General features: G+C 43.0%; 2 protein-coding genes across 2 annotated transcripts in view; both read left to right on the top strand.

Annotated features, from left to right (window-relative positions):
• Window positions 1-2,671: 2,671 nt before the first annotated feature.
• LOC117742893 lies at window positions 2,672-4,616 on the top strand. The gene is made up of 2 exons (XM_034550543.1): window positions 2,672-2,728; window positions 3,584-4,616. Exon 2 carries the CDS (start codon window positions 3,696-3,698, stop codon window positions 4,614-4,616), a length of 921 nt encoding a protein of 306 aa, XP_034406434.1. The 5' UTR covers window positions 2,672-2,728; window positions 3,584-3,695.
• A 4,840-nt stretch (window positions 4,617-9,456) lies between these two features.
• The window catches only part of LOC117742892 (peripheral-type benzodiazepine receptor-associated protein 1), a 47,638-nt gene continuing 39,086 nt past the window's right edge, over window positions 9,457-18,008 (top strand). Inside the window, 1 exon segment of the mRNA XM_034550542.1 lies at window positions 9,457-9,714. Within this exon segment, the coding sequence (XP_034406433.1) occupies window positions 9,457-9,714 (258 nt within the window).

The following is an 18,008-nucleotide window of genomic DNA, read 5'->3' as shown; positions in this document are numbered from 1 at the left end:
CACAGAGAGTGGTATGCTGGATCTCTCTCTCTCTCTCTGACGGTCTCGCTCTTTTTTCCCCCTCACAATGAACGCAAAACATTAGCGACGCTCTCGACTAATGCGAATGCATTAGTTCATTGGCTTGCTACACCGATGTAGACGAGAAGTAGACTAAAGGTCCAACTCTCTGTGTGTACCAATGACACCCAGCGGTCGGACGTGGTATGCGTCGCCTCTTTGATGGATTTTGGCAACATGATATTGAAAAGGTATGTACATACCTTTGAGGATTTATACATTTCAATATCACTGCCTTTGCCAAATAATGAAATCTCAGGAAGCCTTTTATCAAGGACCCAGGGATCATATGAAACAGTGCATTCCTGTTGATCATATCCTCACATGCAGAAGTAATGGCAACAAAAACACTTTACATTAGATGAAATGCACACTCTCGACATGACTAGTAAGCCCCTGTAATAAAATATTGCTGCGACCAGAGTGTAAGCATAAAAGCATAAAGGATCTGATTCCTGGTTAAAGGAAAGGGAAGGTGGTACCTCGTCCACAGCCATTTGGTCAGGTGGTAACATAAGGTGATGAGAGAGAAACAAGGTGTCATGGTGATATCTGTCTCCCTTTGCCACCACCTACAGACTTTCTGTGCGTTCCATTACCCATTCTACACTATTTAGTATGCCAAACAAAGATGTATGTCCCATTGCATATCAAATGCAATACGCCAAAAATAGCAGGATGTCTTAATGCTGCATTTTGCAATATGCAAGCCAGCCTGCTTTTCAAGTTCAACGTTATGAGGAAGTATTATGTCCCAAAGGACTGCATGCCTTTTCTTTTTTTACTTTTAGTACATACTGCAGCTTCTCTTACAAAGTACGTACTGCTGCATGCAGTATGCATTCAGTTGGGACATATTACTTTCTCATAACATTGAACATGGAAATTTGACTATCTTGCGCTTAAATCTGCTATAAGGACCGTGAGTCAGAATAGCCAGAAAAGTACACAGGCTTGCAGACTGCAAACATGTGACCAGATGTAATAGAACATCCTAGTATTTTTGGCATGCTGCATTTAACATACTATGTATTGGGACTTACTACAGATTTTTTCTGACATACTAAGTATAGTATGGGTATTGGAACGCACCGTTTGTAAGGACAGCTGCATTATGTACTAAAAGGTTAAAAAAAAAAAACTGTATGCGATTTGGAACGCAGCTACATTGTTCTGTGCTGCGTCTATATAAGCAAGAGGGTCAAAGTTCATAATGCAATGTTATGACAAAGTCATGTGTTCAAATTAAATGCATACTGCATGCAAAAGTATGTATTTTGTAAGGGAAGCTGCAGTGTGTACTAAAAGTAAATGCAATTTGGACCGCAGTGTTTCTCTTTCTCTCCAGGCTCTGCTTGTGGTGAAACTTTACGGACCATGCTGCCATCCCTTACCTGTCCACTAGTCGCCTCTTGAGAGATCCGTCCTTCCTTGCCTCCTCATGAGCCACTTGCACACCTGTCCCGCGTTTCCTATTAGCTTTGCTTTGTGTTTTTTTAAATATTGTGCTTGTTTCCTCTCTCTTGTTGAGCAAATATATGTTCATCCATTCCTTAATACAGTTTTCTTTTTTTCTTTTTTACATCCTGTGTGTCAGTGCCCTTTGATTTAGTAAAATTATTATCAGCCCAACCTATCGTGTTCTGTGTTAGCTCCTTTCCTCAATCCTTCCTCGTGCCAGTTGTCCAAACTGACACATGGGACGTTCCGTCAGTGCTATGAAACACACACACACACACACACACGCACACACACACACACACACACACACACACACACACACACACACACCACAAATATGAGTGCTTCCGTAAACACTGCACACTATAGGTAAGAGATGACAAATGTGAACAACCGATAGGAGGTTTACTTTAAAAAGTTTCTTTCAGAAGATACCAGTGCACATAACTCATATCTCTCAAACTCAAGGATACATTTTTTTATGACAAAATAAGAAAACTAATGCAGGTTTTGTGTCTGCCAACTTTCTCCGTAAGTGGTTTTGTACCAAAGGAACATTGGGGACATTTTGTATTTGAAACAAAAATAAACAATTGCCTCTTTTTATGATGAATCAAAATCCATCTAATCCAACAATCCCTTTGAACGGGGCACCATAATCTAGGCAAACGAACAAACCTTTACTACTCTGCACTAGCGGCATGTAGCCACTAGTGGTCATCCATCTCACACAAGTCGGTTGGACTTAATGATTATGTTGCCTTTAGGGAGTGTTGCAACACTGCAACTTTTGTAAAAATAAACAAATCAACAAATCTGTAAACACAGTTACCAAAAGGGGAACTTTCTATATTAACTAGGAAGTTTAGGAGTAGAACAAATATATTAATTTAAACGCGCTACAAGTCGTAAGGAGTTCCAGCCGGCCATCAAATAGCTGAAACGGGGCACACACAGGCGCCGTGAAGGCAGCATTGTGCCTGGACGGTCCAGCACAGTGACGCCGGGACAGGGACTGCGTGACCCGGGAGCCTCACAGATAAACAAACCCCTTCTTGCGTGGCTCTAGGGACCTTTAACAACTACCGTAAACAGTGTTGACAGACGGGCCTCGTTTCTATATGTCGACAAAAAGAAGTAACTTGGCCGAAGTAGGACGACTCCGTTGATGAAAAGTTTTAACGCGAGCGTTCGAGTCCGCTGAGCGGTGAGTTTGATACAAGTAGTTAACTTAACGGTAAGCTAACGCCGGCTAACGGGGCGAACCGTCAGTAGCTCGTGGTCAATTAGCCCCCTTTTATTAAAACGCGTTAAGTCAATTAGCTAACGCTGCTTGAACACGTAATAGCTCGTTACGTTCTGCTAGTTAATTAGCCATTGACCGAAGTCCCCCCTCCTCTGTAATAAGACCCGCTAAGACCTCCAGGTGAAACGGGCCAACCGGACAGTCGCGAGAGCTAACGGTGCATCGCTTTGCTGTCCGCGTAGGAAGCTCCGCAGTCCACTTGTTGCGTCCTCCACGAACTGGAGCTCGCGCTTCGAGGCGTGATCTCAATTAATGTCGTGCCGTTTTGTTTCCGTGTTCTCGTCTGTTTTAAAGGACGTCAGTTCTGCCAGGGTTTAGACGGAACGCATTATAACAATGTCAGATATGAAATACATTCATAATATGCCGGGGAAGGCATCTGCAATTAACCATTGCGTCAAGTATGTATCCAAGCAAACTGTAATGGTGGGACGTCCTATAGACAAAGCAAGCAGCGACTGACACCTATTTATTGACTCAATACTGTATAGAGAGGCGAGGGGCGGAGGTGAGGGGTTCCAGAAAAGTCACAAGTTCATCTGTGAGCCTGCTTTCCTCAAGCTTTTTTTCATTTATGTTTTCCATCTGAATCCTCCCTCTAACAAAGAGGACTAATACTGCAGTCATCGCCTGCTTTCACCATTTCAGCATTTCTCCCCCCTCCTAGATTCACCTTAAACGTTTGAATGGAGCTGACCATGTCTCCTATTCTCCCCCCCCCCCCCCCCCCCCCCCTCCACTGTCTCATCTCTCCAGTGACCTGCTGTCATCACTGCATGCTGCATGTCTGATAACCGCCCGTCACTCTCATTTTCCCGATGCATGAGCCCCTCTTTGTAGAAATGCATACGTCTTGCCGTTTCTTTGCATGCTGTCCCGTGAAAGTGTCGCAATGAGGGAGGGCCGGGATAACCCTCTGGCACTGTCCTCCAAGACACCACGTCGGGGCCAGACGGACCGCGGATGGGAGCTCGAGAGGCTGCGGGCTGACTGGGAAGCGGAGAAGCAGCGAACGCAGCGGGCCCGTGAACACCTCTCTGTGGAGCTCCGGCACCTGCGGGAAGTAGCAGAAAGGGAACAGCAGAAAGCCACGAGGGAACTGGCAGCCCGGCGAGGGGCTCAAAAGGACGGTCCCTCTCATGGACACTGGGGTCTGCTGGGTCAGGAGGCGGACGGTAAAGGCGGTGGACGGCGTGCAGAGAAAGAGGTGTTCTGCTTGTGCGGTGGAGAAACTTACAGGAAGCTGGAGCATTTGCTGCTGACGCTGTACGAGAAGATAAACGACAAGCAGGCGGTCTATAAGCTGCATCACAGGAAGGAGTCTGAGCTAGAAAAGGCTGTTTTCCTCTGCCACTTGCTCGAGGCCCATGGGAGAGTGTTGCAGCGGAGGCAAAGGGCAGGACACCCCGGCTACGTTTTTAACAGTCTCTCGAGAAAGACCACTCAGGGAGACAGCGGTAACTCCTGCCGGACGAGGCCTCTCCTAACCTACTCCGGGGCCGTGCCACACGGACCCCAGACTGCCTCCCGCTCACCGAAGAAGAAACCCAAACCAGCTCAGAGAGAGCAGCCCTCGGGGAGCAGGGCCGGCGTCTGTGCAGCTGACCCCTGCACCGCCGATGCAGTTGCGGACACCTGTCAGAGCGGCCCTCTGAGAATTTGTCCCCGTGACGAGGCTCCCCATGCTGGCTGGGACGAGCAGCCTCCCTCCTGCGGCGAGTCCTCCGGGTCAGACGAGTCACCGCCCTCCACATGCATGGACAGAAACATGGAGGTGAGCTATTTCTAGTTTCCAAATACCACACATGGTTCCTAAATGGAGTAAAGTATTTAGCATTCCTCTTGTACTTTTAACTCTGAAAACTACACCAGTGTGACATTTTATATATATATATATATATATATATATATATATATATATATATATATATATATATATATATATATATATATATATATATATATTTCTTTCTTTCTTTATGTAGAACTAGGCTTATGAGGATCTAAATATTAGCTGGCCATCAAAGTAATCCTACAGGAAGGTAACATCACCAACACCATGATCATCAAATCAAATTATAACGTTTTAGTAATGATGTAGCACACACAGCGCAGGCTGCATCACAGAACATATAATGTAAACATGTTGATTGCAAATCAATGAACACTTTTAATAGTCTACAAAATAGTTTGTTGTCTCACACTTTATTTGGTCAAGGACAAGGGATAAAGTGAAGACGGTGTGTAACTGTCAAATATTGAACCAAGCTTAGCGTGTGGTCTTTTTCTTGGGCACCAGAATATTTGTCAAGGCAGCAAGTGGTGTGTAGCCAGCAGCAACAACTGGTAGCATTTCCATTTTTGCAGCATTTTATTTGCCACTGTGAAAGGTTAAAAAACATTTAAATACGGCTGGTGTGAAAAGCATGTTGATGTTGTCGGTGCTGCGGCTGTCGGAGAAGAAGAACCGTGTGGGGTGTGAGCAGAGAGGAGGGGTCAGCACATGTGGGTGCATCTGTTTATGCCTCTTGTTTGAGTGGCAGAAGTGGGTCAGTGTGTTTCCGTCTCTTCAATTTTGGATTTGTTTTCATAGAGAGGAAATTGAATAATTAATCAAAGCTCCCCGACTGTGTCCAAACAGCAGAGCCTCATATTTCTTGCATGGTCTCGCTTCAGCTTGTTATCAGTCAATATTTTAAATGTTCAAATGGGTATCCCCTTTAAAACAAGAATGGACTCATGCCTCTTTTAATTATTCATGTCATGTTTTCAAATGTCTGTGAACTGTTATACCCTTTAGTCTATTTGTTTATAACACAAACGTGATTTTCTTTTCTTTCCATTCTGCCACCTTTTTAGAATTCACTAAATAACCAGTGTTTTTGTTATTACATTTTTAAAAGTTAAATGGGATACTGTTTTTGTATATACAAAATTCTGCATATGCAATTCACTAAGAGAAATATTCTTATCATAAAACAATTGAAAGTGCGGCTTATGAATTTAACGTGATTTAATTTTGTAACTACTATTTGATACAATGCTAATTTGCTTAAATCTGACATAATATCCACATGAGATCCAGTTGGGATAAAACAAAGAAAAGCACGTATTAATGTTGTTTGATATAATACAACACAGTCAGGCGATGGAAGAAAAGAAGAAGGGCTCGGTGATTTCATGGTGATTGTCCTCTGAAGTTTGCGAGATGTATTTAACCAGCAGCCGTCTCTTCGGTCTCATGACAGGCAGACGGGGGAGACATTGTCAAAATATGTCAGTGTGATGATGGGATGTCAATACCACTAAGCCATGATGGGACTGGCTGCAGCTCATTACTGTGCAGAGCATAGCAATGAGCTATGTTTGACTTGCATTGGGTTATGCTGACTGGATGCTTTCCTTTGTTTTATATTTACTGTACGTCGGCTGTATTCAACACAGGTCCACAACAGTAAAAATGTGGTTCTCTGATTGGGAACAGAGGTGCTGACAGGAAAACAAGTGTTTATTTTGTTGTCGTTGTTGTTGTCAGAGGAGCTGAAGCAGAATAGAAGTAGTGTTCAGTGGAGTTCACGTCAGCAGAGTTGGTTCCAGTCTTTGGGCTACTAAAGTCATGGTCTTGTGACCACACTGTAATTAATAAGGGAATAGGCAGAAGCTGTGAAATGCAGCGTCGGGGCAAAGTAATGAGCTCATTTCCCCGGGCATGATCTGTCTGGTCGAGGCTCATCATTGTTCAATTTTTTTTCCGTCAGTGGAAATTCACCCTTTTTCCACTGCATGTGTACCACTCTGGGGATGATGGGATGTCGCTTTAATCTTCAGAGTGAGTTATTGTGAACAATCGTAGCGTTGACAGCACTGTTCGTGTACTAGAAAACTACCACTTGCACAAAAAAAGAAGGTTTAATCTATTTTATACTTGGCTGCAGAATTGTGGGTTTTTCTAACACTGACCTTTAAAAGACAAGGTAGACCGTTGCCTTTCATCAGAGCAGCCACACACTATAGCTTCAGCCTTGTGTCTGCAACAAAACAGTCACAAAGTGCTCAAATACATCGTGACCCGCTGGATAGGAGATGAGAACAGGCCTGGGCGATAAAACTAACATCTCGGACTATATGTGATTTATATATCTTGAAAGTGCAGTAGTTGCGTCACATCAATTTCTAGCAAAAAAAAATTGAAAATATACGGTTAAACTGCTCATACATTTGCAACATGCCGTATTGGTCTAAAAGGACCACACATATAGCATCCAGTTTAAACAATATAGCACAATATTGCCTTATACTATGTATTGTGTGTAAACAATAATAATCCTAAAGGCTCTTTAAGGTAGCGAGCGGTTGCTGCCGCCTCCTCACACGACAGCGGCTATGCCACTCTCGTCAAGTCCACTCTTTCCGCACGAGTTGATTGATGGTGGAATTATTTTTTGGTGTCCGCCTTATCACCGAGGATGCACGGATCCAGTAAGCCAGATCAGTATCTGCACCAAGACCAAACTTATTACGTGGATTGGGTTACCGTCCACAGTGCGACGGTCCGCATTAAAGAACACTTTCTTTGTCAATGTCATCGACCAGCAGCTACCAGCTGCAACAATCTGTCACAGCGGGCGATGCGGTTTTAAGTGCCACTGCAATGCCTGGCCTCATGTGACCTCACATGAAAGTGATCCCCTTGAGTAGTTTGCAGGTGAGAAATACAGATTCTAAACGTGGGCATACGCATTTTCCTTTCAGCTACAACCTGCTCTGTTGGGCTTCTTAATGTTGAGATTGGAGTAGTTTGATAGCAGCAGCATTTTTACTATTATATAACTCGCTGTTCTGCTGGTAGTCCTGTTGTAAGATACAGTGGTATAGGGATCTTAAAGTGGAATACCCAAATATAATTGTGAGGCGTTGTGCTTTAAAACAATGTATAGTTTGTCACGGCTGAGTGTGGAATTAACCAGACGGCATCCCAAATAACTTAACAAACCCCCCCAGCCTGTGTTCAGCTTGCTCAGGAGATTTATTAAGCTGCTTCGCCCATTTGATTGACAATTAGGTGGAGTTCCTGATTTATACCTTTTTTATAGAGCAGAGTTGGAGTTGTTGCAGTACAGCTAAATGCCCAGTTCATTTGTAAACCATCTTTGAGTGGTGACAGTTTTTCTTTTTGCGTTAGAAGTACTGCTTTTCATGTTTTTTTCATGTCCTTGTCCGAGGCTAAATTACTAACATGGGTAGCAGTCATTAGCTCAAAGGCATCTTATTTGTTTCTCTAGTGCACAACTGCAGTAAAACATCCAAATTAGTCTGGACAGGACAGTCTTGTTCCCCTGCCTGCCTCCTGCAGCCTCCCTATGTTGCAGTGTGTACTGCCTATTGATTGTTCAAGGGGCAGCCAACATCATTCCAGCATCATCTCCATGGAAACGAGCTCTGGTCGCGGTGATGATTGGGCCCCGTCTCAAAGCCTGCCTTTTTGTGATAGGACGGCGTTAGCAGTCCTCCCTACCCCCCTCCTCTCAGCGACACTCGCCGTCTTACACACACACACACACACACACACACACACACACACACACACACACACACACACACACAGACACACACATTTTCCCCTTCGTCTTCTTTCTTCACCTATTCGCCGCTGTAACCAAGATGGGATTAAACAGCCTGTCGAGCCGCATTGCATCCGGATGAAATGCTTTTTTGACACAGCGGCGTCAATGGGGACGGATTTGCAGCGGGAGAGTCAACATGCCACCCACATCTCAGCCTCACTGAGAGAACGTGGACCGGAGTGGAAACCTGTTAGTTAGATCGTTCTCTTGTTTTTTCTTCTCCCCCTTCATCGCACGTCTCTTTTTGTTTGCTATCTTAGTCGGGCCTCCATGTGCTGTTTCAGCGTTACAATATGTTGAGTGGACTGGTGTGTCTTTTCCCATTTGTTTGTTGGACAAGTACTCAGAGCAACAGAGACTGACGACAGAGCGGTACAGCATGAAGAAACGGGTAATGTCAGTGCAGCGAGCAGGACTCTGGATCTGAATGCTACACGGTGATGAATACTAACCACAGGATGCTCAAGAATGCTAGCAGGAAGATGACACTCATTGGAGCCGAGGCCGAAAATATGTAAGATCCCTTTGGAGCTGGTTGTCCTCATTTTGGAAAACGTCACAGCGCCGAGAGGGGGGGAGGTTCTTTACAACTCCAGATTTAACTGTGACTGGTTTTGTCTCGGATATGGCACACAGACTCTTGCTCAAACTGATTCTAGGTGAGGAACTTCACCAGTGCCGTTTGTGTATGCTTGAACTCCCCACTTTATAGCGGTTTGCAAAGGTAAGGCTTGGTGTTGAGTTCCCATCAAGTATGGCAATAACAGTCCTGTGCTCAGTTTCGGACACTTCACCCCAGCTGTTAATGAAACCCTCCTGCTTGTGAACCACTGGAGAAAGGGAGGACAGTGACACCTTTTATCGTTTTTGAAGTCGACCTGCCGCAGCTGATTCCGTGTCATTCTCCCCCAAGCAAATGAAAAACCCGCCATGGCTCGGTTTTGGCCGGGCACCTCGTTTAGTCTCATTGATCCCACCTGCGCTGTTTGACTTTGACAGAGAGTGATGTACGACCTGTGCACCCGGCCTGAGCAGCCCGAGCCTGCACCGGCACACGCAGGGATGGAGAGCCAGGTGTCTGAGGCTCTTGGGCGACAGCAGCCGGAGTTGAGGGGGTCGGAAGAGCGGGACGATGAGCAACGGGGGCTCTTGGACAAGGCAGTCCCAGCCACGGCTAATATCACTTCGACGTCACTGTTGGGGAAAAGGCACCACTCGCTTTATGCAAACCTCAATGGTTTTGAAGCGGAAGGCATTCGCAAGGTGAGTTGAGAACATTTGTTGAGTCTGCAAGTACCTTTCTTGATGGTTGTCATGAAAAGGTTTGGGGCCCGGAGGCATGCGAGAGGCTCCCCACTAATATTGAAGACTAGAAAACATGTTGATGGCATATTTTCAACCCATTACTCAAACCATGGCTTTTGGTTGTCACATTGCAGACTTTAATATCTTGTCTGTTTGAAAGATGAAAAAGGATTATAAAGAGAATATGTCTTACACTGTTACATGTTGGAACAGGTGGTTGGATCACAGGGATGTTACGCTGAACTTGTGTGTGCAGCACATTTTCTCAACACTTAATCTGGGACAGTGCTGTATCGGCTGTAGTAGGAACAGAGGGCTGTCAGGCGTAATGCTGACCTGTTGTGATCTTGTCCATAATTTCACACCTCTGCATATCCTGTTACCATAGAAGATCCACTTAATGGTAGCCACATGAAAATCAATAGGACACCCATCAGATTGTCCACGTATCTGATGGCTGCTCATAATAAAGCCTGCACAATGACATCACTGCAAGGAACTATCAGAATACCTAACAATACGCCGTCCAACATATATCTTTTTAATGTACCAGTAAAAACTGAAAAAGTAGTCTGGAATATATGATTGTGAGTGGTTCAGCTGCACTAAATACAGTTGGTAGATACAGTATACAAAGTAAGAGTGCCCGTTTAGGTCAAACGGAGTACAATGTCTCCATCCTATTAACTTCCATGTTGAACTGCCACTCAGTAACACATACAGTACGCTGTACATATGCTTTTATGTAGGCCTGTCACTGTAATTACATAATCGACTTATCATACGATTTATAGGCATGAGCTTGATAATTTTTACGATATGGACTTATCAATAATTTTTACCGTCTTATCGGATGACATATATTAACATGATCTCGATATTTTTTACGTTATTGACTTGGCATACAATATTTGGACATGTGGTCAATAACATTTACGTCATCGACTTATCGTACGATATATATGAACATGACCTCGATACGTTTAACATTATAGACTTATCGTACGATATATATGAACATGACCTCGATACGTTTAACATTATAGACTTATCGTACGATATATATGAACATGACCTCGATACGTTTTACATTATAGACTTATCGTACGATACATATAAACATGACCTCGATACGTTTTACATTATGGACTTATCGTACGATATATATGAACATGACCTCGATACGTTTTACATTATAGACTTATCGTACGATACATATGACCATGACCTCGATACATTTTACATTATGGACTTATCGTACGATATATATGGACATGACCTCGATACGTTTTACATTATAGACTTATCGTACGATACATATGGACATGACCTCGATACGTTTTACATTATAGACTTATCGTACGATACATATGGACATGACTTCGATACGTTTTACATTATAGACTTATCGTACGATACATATGGACATGACTTCGATACGTTTTACATTATAGACTTATCGTACGATACATATGAACATGACCTCGATACGTTTTACATTATGGACTTATCGTACGATACATATGAACATGACCTCGATACGTTTTACATTATGGACTTATCGTACGATACATATGAACATGACCTCGATACGTTTTACATTATAGACTTATCGTACGATACATATGAACATGACCTCGATACATTTTACATTATAGACTTATCGTACGATATATATGGACATGACCTCGATACATTTTACATTATAGACTTATCGTACGATACATATAAACATGACCTCGATACGTTTTACATTATGGACTTATCGTACGATATATATGGACATGACCTCGATACGTTTCACATTATAGACTTATTGTACAACATAAATTAACATGACCTCAATCAGTTTGCTGATCACGATTTTTGCCCGCTGTGAAAGAATATCACCAACGTTGTATCCAACATGATGCCAAAAAAGAACAACATGGTTTACCGACCATTATCAAACTTTTTTTCACTGTGTGTAATCTAATGTCCCTACACTGACTAAACTACACTGAGACGCATTTTGTTGTCACTTCTGGTTGCGCTGCTTCTGTCACTTCGTCTGTACTAAAATTGTCTTAAAAGGACAGTATCATTATTGCAATTTTGTATGTGACAATATATCGTACTGCAGTTTCTCCCCAGTATGTTAGACTCTTGTTTGCAAAGGAATGCTAGTTAATAGTTATCGTAATTTTTCTGCCGTATTTTCCTTATATAGCACGACATGACCAATTATTTCATGAAACCTCAGTTCTTTATTTCTCATGCATTTCTCGCATGATTGAATGTATCCTTGGTTGAGGCAGAGTTTCATTCTTTAACCGAGGTAGTTTCCTGTGTGCAACATTGTCTGCTGTCTTCTCCACCCCCACCACTTCCTCACCCAATCATTAAACAATGGCAGCGGAGTAAAAACCCCTAATGAACTGTCAACACACAACATGGGAGAAGATCCTGGGCCACAGAAGCTGAGAGGGAGCATCAAATGATGAATTGGAATAGATTATTTGGCCATTTCAGACCAGTGGGGGTTGGAAGGGGCCTGTCACTCTTAGATTATTGTTCATAATCACGCGATTATTTATAGTGGGGCTACTTTTGTCGTCCTTTTGTCTTGTATACCACCTATAATGGATGACGGTGTGCGTGTACGACAGTATGCCTTTTTATAAGAATATAATGAACCTCTGTAGTTCTTAGAAAGTAAAACATTGATGCAAGACGCAGAGCAGGTATTCTACAGAAGAAGGAAAGTGGGTGAAACTGCAGCTGGAAATTGGCATCATGTTCAGCAACCCCCCTTATAAATGGACAAAGATGGCTGCTTACAGTGTAGGTGGATGTTAATCATCAGATCTCCAGAATCCAGTGTGGCTCAGCCCACAGAGCAGAACATTGATCAATGCATTGTATTCCACATAAAGCTGTTAAAGGTTTGGTTCTGTAGATCAATTAAACATTTGATGGGGAAAAACATTCATCCTTATATCTTCCAATAATAACTACTGAAAATATCCAAAATGATTTTATTTTATTAAAAATTGAGCGTAAATGTGTAGAAGCTGGCAGAAGTAGTGATTCATAATTTATTGTGAAATTATGACGACTGTGTTGACGTAGAATACAAGAGGGTATGTGTAGGTGCAGCAGATCGATTGTGTGTCGTTACTGTATGTGGTTGAACTTAAACAGGTGTATCATCTTATCTTATTTTTTCGGTAATCATTTAATGCGTGTATCTACTGATATTGAGTTTATAAGGAGTTATATTGGGGATAATATTTGCATGCCTATTGTTTTTATTTGCTCTTGTCTCATTCCATTGAGTCAACTTTATTTTGCTGTGGCTCATATGACTAATAGGCCAACTGTATACAGCGCAAATTACACAAAGCAGTTGCCAGTCTCTCTCTCCCTCTACTTCCATGATTACTCTGAAGGCTAATGAGCTTGTTGTCTGTGTGGTCCTCTGTGATCTCAACTCTTACACACCTGTCTGGATACCATATGGCTGCCTTGCTGATGACTGACAGGTTTACACTGTTCAAAATGGAGCTACCAAGAGATGAAGTACAAACAAGACCCTGTTTCTCCTTGGTAGCTCCCCTGAAGAACTTTTATGTTGCTATAATCCCTCCCTGTGATTGTAAAGCTAAAGACAGGCGGAAGTGGCCTTTTAAAAATGCACTTCTATTTTTCTCAACACAACGGTCTTAAGCGGACGCTCAATCTGTCTTTTAGGAATACCTGGACGGGCTGTTTGACTTGACTGGAGAGTGTGTATAGATACCTTAGTCCAGTTGTAACCCAAATGTTAGAGTACTTGGTTCTATAGCCACTGTAAGCTTTGTTACCTTGTCACCATGTAATTCCAACTGCTGTGGATACAATGACATAACTGATGCTCAGCAAAGATCCCTGCACAGTTGGACTGTGACGCGCTGACAGCCGCCCTACAGGTCACCTGCTAGTTTGCACCTGTGGGAGAACCGAAAGTGGAGCGGTGTGTCTGTATGGAAGACCTGATTTTAACCATTACGTTCCCTGTCATCCATCCTGAAACAAATCGCTAACCTCAAAGACGTTGGAGTCTTTTGAATTGTGAGTCATCCGCTTATTGTTCTGCTTCTGATGAAGTATGTGGTGATGAATCTAGCAGCCGCTGTGTAAGACAGACGAGTATCGGGTTGATTAAAGGGTTCTAATTACTCTTTTTTTTAAAGCTCCCTATGCCCAGCAGTATTTGTATTTGAAACTGCAAATTTACAAAGATGATTGCAGAAAAAGATGATATACTGTATATATATATCCTCGTGGAGCACTGGAATCCACAATGCAAATGTTGTGTTTTTCACGTTCAACCTGAAAAGCAGTGGATTACTTTCCCCCCTTTGACATCATTCTTACACACTATGTTAAAGAAATAGGGACTATTAAATATATAGGGTCTATTAGATATATCAAAGACGACAAAGTTCATAACGTTTGGTTTACCTGTGGGTTCTGTTTCAGGGCATCGTTGCTGCGCGGTTGCCTTATTGTAAACGATATGTTGCCTTGTGTGCAAAGCATGTATGGCTTGGCTGATTGCCTTCCTTGCATCCATGAAATCTTTTATATTACGTATTGTGGATCATTAAATTTATTAGCAAATCCCTTTACAGAAATGTAATGTTATTGGGCACAGTATTGATTCAGTGAATACAGCAATGTCACAGTGTCTTTTGTGGGGGTCAATATCTGTGTAAGATGTATTCCTGTTGCTGATTCTATACGCCTCAGGGTCCTACTTGTGTTTGTGTGCACATATGAGGCTGTTTTATTGGCCAGCCACGTTGTGTGTCTTGTGAATAATTGATGAAGCAGTGAGAGGGAAATCTCTGGAGCATTGGTCTCACACTATTCCAGCCCAAACATCGCAGTCTGTCTGGCTGCTGTCTGGCTGCAGCGAGGTGCGGAACGAAGGGTCAGCCGTGGCGTTCGCTGTCACATTCACTCACAAATGTGAAGCCAGGACTGGGTGGTTTGGTGGTGGTGGTGGGGGGTGTGGGGGGGTCGCCGCCACTCCACAACATGTGGAACCGACAGAATAAATTATTACTTGTACTAACTATTGCTCACTGGTGCACAGATTCTTAAAATTAAAAAAAATGGAAGTATATGCCACACTCTAATTATTATTATTATTATTATGGCCCATCAATTTACTTACCATTTCCCTGTCACCGCCGCACCTCCTGCCAATACTCTCACAAACCTCTCGTTCATTGCGAGAACAATTGCACACAAGTAATTAGGTTTTTAAAGGTGGGGAACAGTTTGCGTCATCAGCAGTTGATATTTCTTCCTCCAGCTGTTCTGGCAGCTGCAGCGTTTGCCTCTTTCAAGGCTTTAACTCAGACCTTATATCACACAGAGGGTGTCGGGCTCTCACGCGAGCCGCCATCCACGCGGCTACACATTTGGCGTCCATCAATGGCTTCCTGCTGCCATTTCTGCACCATTTGGTCCTGCTCCCAGACTGCTGGCGAGATTAATCCCTCGATTACCTGCGTCCCCCCCCCCCTCTGCCCGGAGGAAGAAAGAGAGACTGTTGGTGACCTGCTGAATGTCAAGAAAGGTTGCCAAGCCCTTTCATTACTGGAGTGCTTGCTTCTACCAGATGTGCATGTATTGGATGTGACTCGTAAAGGCTTGTTGTGGAACACTGTTAACAGCGTCTAGACATTTCAATGGTCCGACATTGTTGTTCGAGACTAATTGACAGTGTGTGTTCTATTAATGGCTCTGTCGTCTGGAAACTGACTTTCAAACCTGGTCGGCGCCGTGTTCTTCTGAATATGTTAAACATACAACGTCTGCCTGATGCCTACGCTCTAGATCATGACGTCACATTATTTGTATTGGAGGTCGACTGACAGTCCGATATTATAAAGGTAGTTTCGAGCAGGAAAAAGCCCAATGGCCGATTGATCAGCTGATAGTGTTGTGTTTGATATTTGAGAGAGACATTTTGTGTGGAGAATTAAACAGAAAACGGGCCATATATCACGTAAAATCTGTTCCTCAAATAGAAAAATGTCGGCCCACATTTCTAACCCTGTCGCCAGAATGCTTTCTGAAAATATCTCTCAAATGATCCAAATAATAAATATCTAAAATATATGTATTGTATATATGTATTGAATGTATATGTATATATGTATTGAATGGTAATGTGGTTTAAAGGTAGTCTTAACTATATAACGATATATTGTGCCGTCGCCAACAGAGAACTAATACTGAACTGAACACTTCAATGGCTGAACCCCAGTTTGATAGTGTTCAGTCATCTTGTCGCATTAACATCAGTATGTCAGTCACGTGTTGGCACAGTAATGGTGTTCACTAAGAATTTGAGAATCCCGTAACCGGATGCATCTTGAGCTTGTGGTGACGAGATGCTAACTGGGTGGAGCTGCAAGGAGGACAGTGACAGAGTAGCAGGAGGGAGTTATTGATTTATTTTTGGCAAGTACTTGCTGGTTAGATCCGTTTTTTCCAATTAATTTTATGCACTTCCACTTCTGGCTGCATCGTAGCTCGTGGTTAGTCAGCCCAGTCTGGGGAATGAGGTTGACTAAATGGTGGGCCCATATTCTTTTTTTATTCACTACACAGATGCTGTCGAAAACACTTTGCAAATTTGAGTGTCTATTTACATGAACATGAATTTCAAAATGCGCATTCAATATTCAAGACGTGAGTAAATTTATATTACATTGGAGGGGGCAAAAGCAAAGCAGGGTTGTATAGGAGGATAAATAAAATCCCAATATTGCCTGGTTTTCTCTATTATGATTGATGGGGTTTTAAATGTCAGATTCACTAATCAACCATTTCGAAGTGTGTCTGTTGACCACACATTGAGCTCCTGCCAGTGTGATGGGGGAGGGCGTGTATGCATATGCAATTTACTTTGGAAAGATTAAGGGTTATATTCTTTTGAAGCTCTTGGGGGTTTGAACCCGTGGAGGGTCGAGGACGAAAGAAATCATCCCCACCACATTCTTCCTCCCCTTCATCCATTTTCTGCTGAAACTGCACTAAACGGGATAATCCGGCGACCCCTCCTTCTGTTCATCTTTTGATTTATCATTATTTTTTAAACACCAGATGTTCTCCGCGTGTCTGACACCTTATTAAGCCCTTTGCAGGCTCGGGGGGATCGTGACATTTCTATTTGCAGGCCGTGAGACGCCGGCCGTGACCGTATGGATTTTAATGACCAGTGTTGTAAATGTTTATAGGAACAAAGCTCCGAGTCATAATGGAGACGAGACACGGACGCTGATGAGATGAGCTATCGGAATGAATGTTACACCCATCCTGCATCGGCGGATGCTAAAACATAGTTACCATGGCTTCCATGTCTTTACTTGGATTAAAGTGGGAAATCACGACTGGCATAAGAGATGAATAAACCCGCCGCCACGTGACAATCCACCATGACGTGCGTCTAATGGTTGAGGAAACTCATCCGTGGGTGGAAGCTAGATAGTCCGTACCACATAAAGGTGATGTGATGAAATGTATGCGCATCTTATATTCTAAACATGAAGGGGAAAAGGCTCTAACAAGCATTTCCAGGCGGTGCTTCTTTTCTTTCTTTCTTTTTTTTGCACAACCTCCTCTAGAGGACATTTGTATGAGGGGTGGTAGAGGTAGATTGCTGGATGTCTAGGGGGGGGGTCTGGTGTTGCTTCTTTGTTCTGTAACGCAGTAGAAGAGACCCCCTAATCTGTCACCGTCAGGTAGCCCTGGGGGGGGACGAGTCATGATAAATACAGGAGGGGATTTGAGAGGACACTTAAGAGGGCTTCTTCATGACTTATATATGAGTATGTAGGAGAGGGAGCTGCTGTTAATGAAAATACCCCAGGCCACAAACAGCTCTGTGGCTTTTTAAAATGTTTACTTCATTTGTATTCTTTTTGAAGAAATATTCTTTTACTTTGTTTGAGACGGATGGCAGCCTCCCTGTGTCCTAAAGACACAGGGAGGCTGCAACACCAGATCTCCATTAAGTTTAAGCCTAGTTTGTTATATAAAAACAGTGGGTCTACCTTTAGCATAGTAATTAGAACAAAACTTGCCTGCACTGTAAAAATAATGTGAGTGTGTACAAAATATATGATCTATTGTCGAAGATGAGGCAAAACACATTCGTCCCCAAACTTTGTTTGCGTCTTGAGTTCCCCGAACTGCAGTTTGGGGAACCT

Source organism: Cyclopterus lumpus, chromosome 14 (genome assembly GCF_009769545.1).
Source record: "Cyclopterus lumpus isolate fCycLum1 chromosome 14, fCycLum1.pri, whole genome shotgun sequence".
NCBI classification, from domain to species: Eukaryota; Metazoa; Chordata; class Actinopteri; order Perciformes; family Cyclopteridae; genus Cyclopterus; species Cyclopterus lumpus.
Note: the sequence above shows the minus strand (reverse complement) of the source record. Positions and strands in the feature narration are given on the sequence as shown.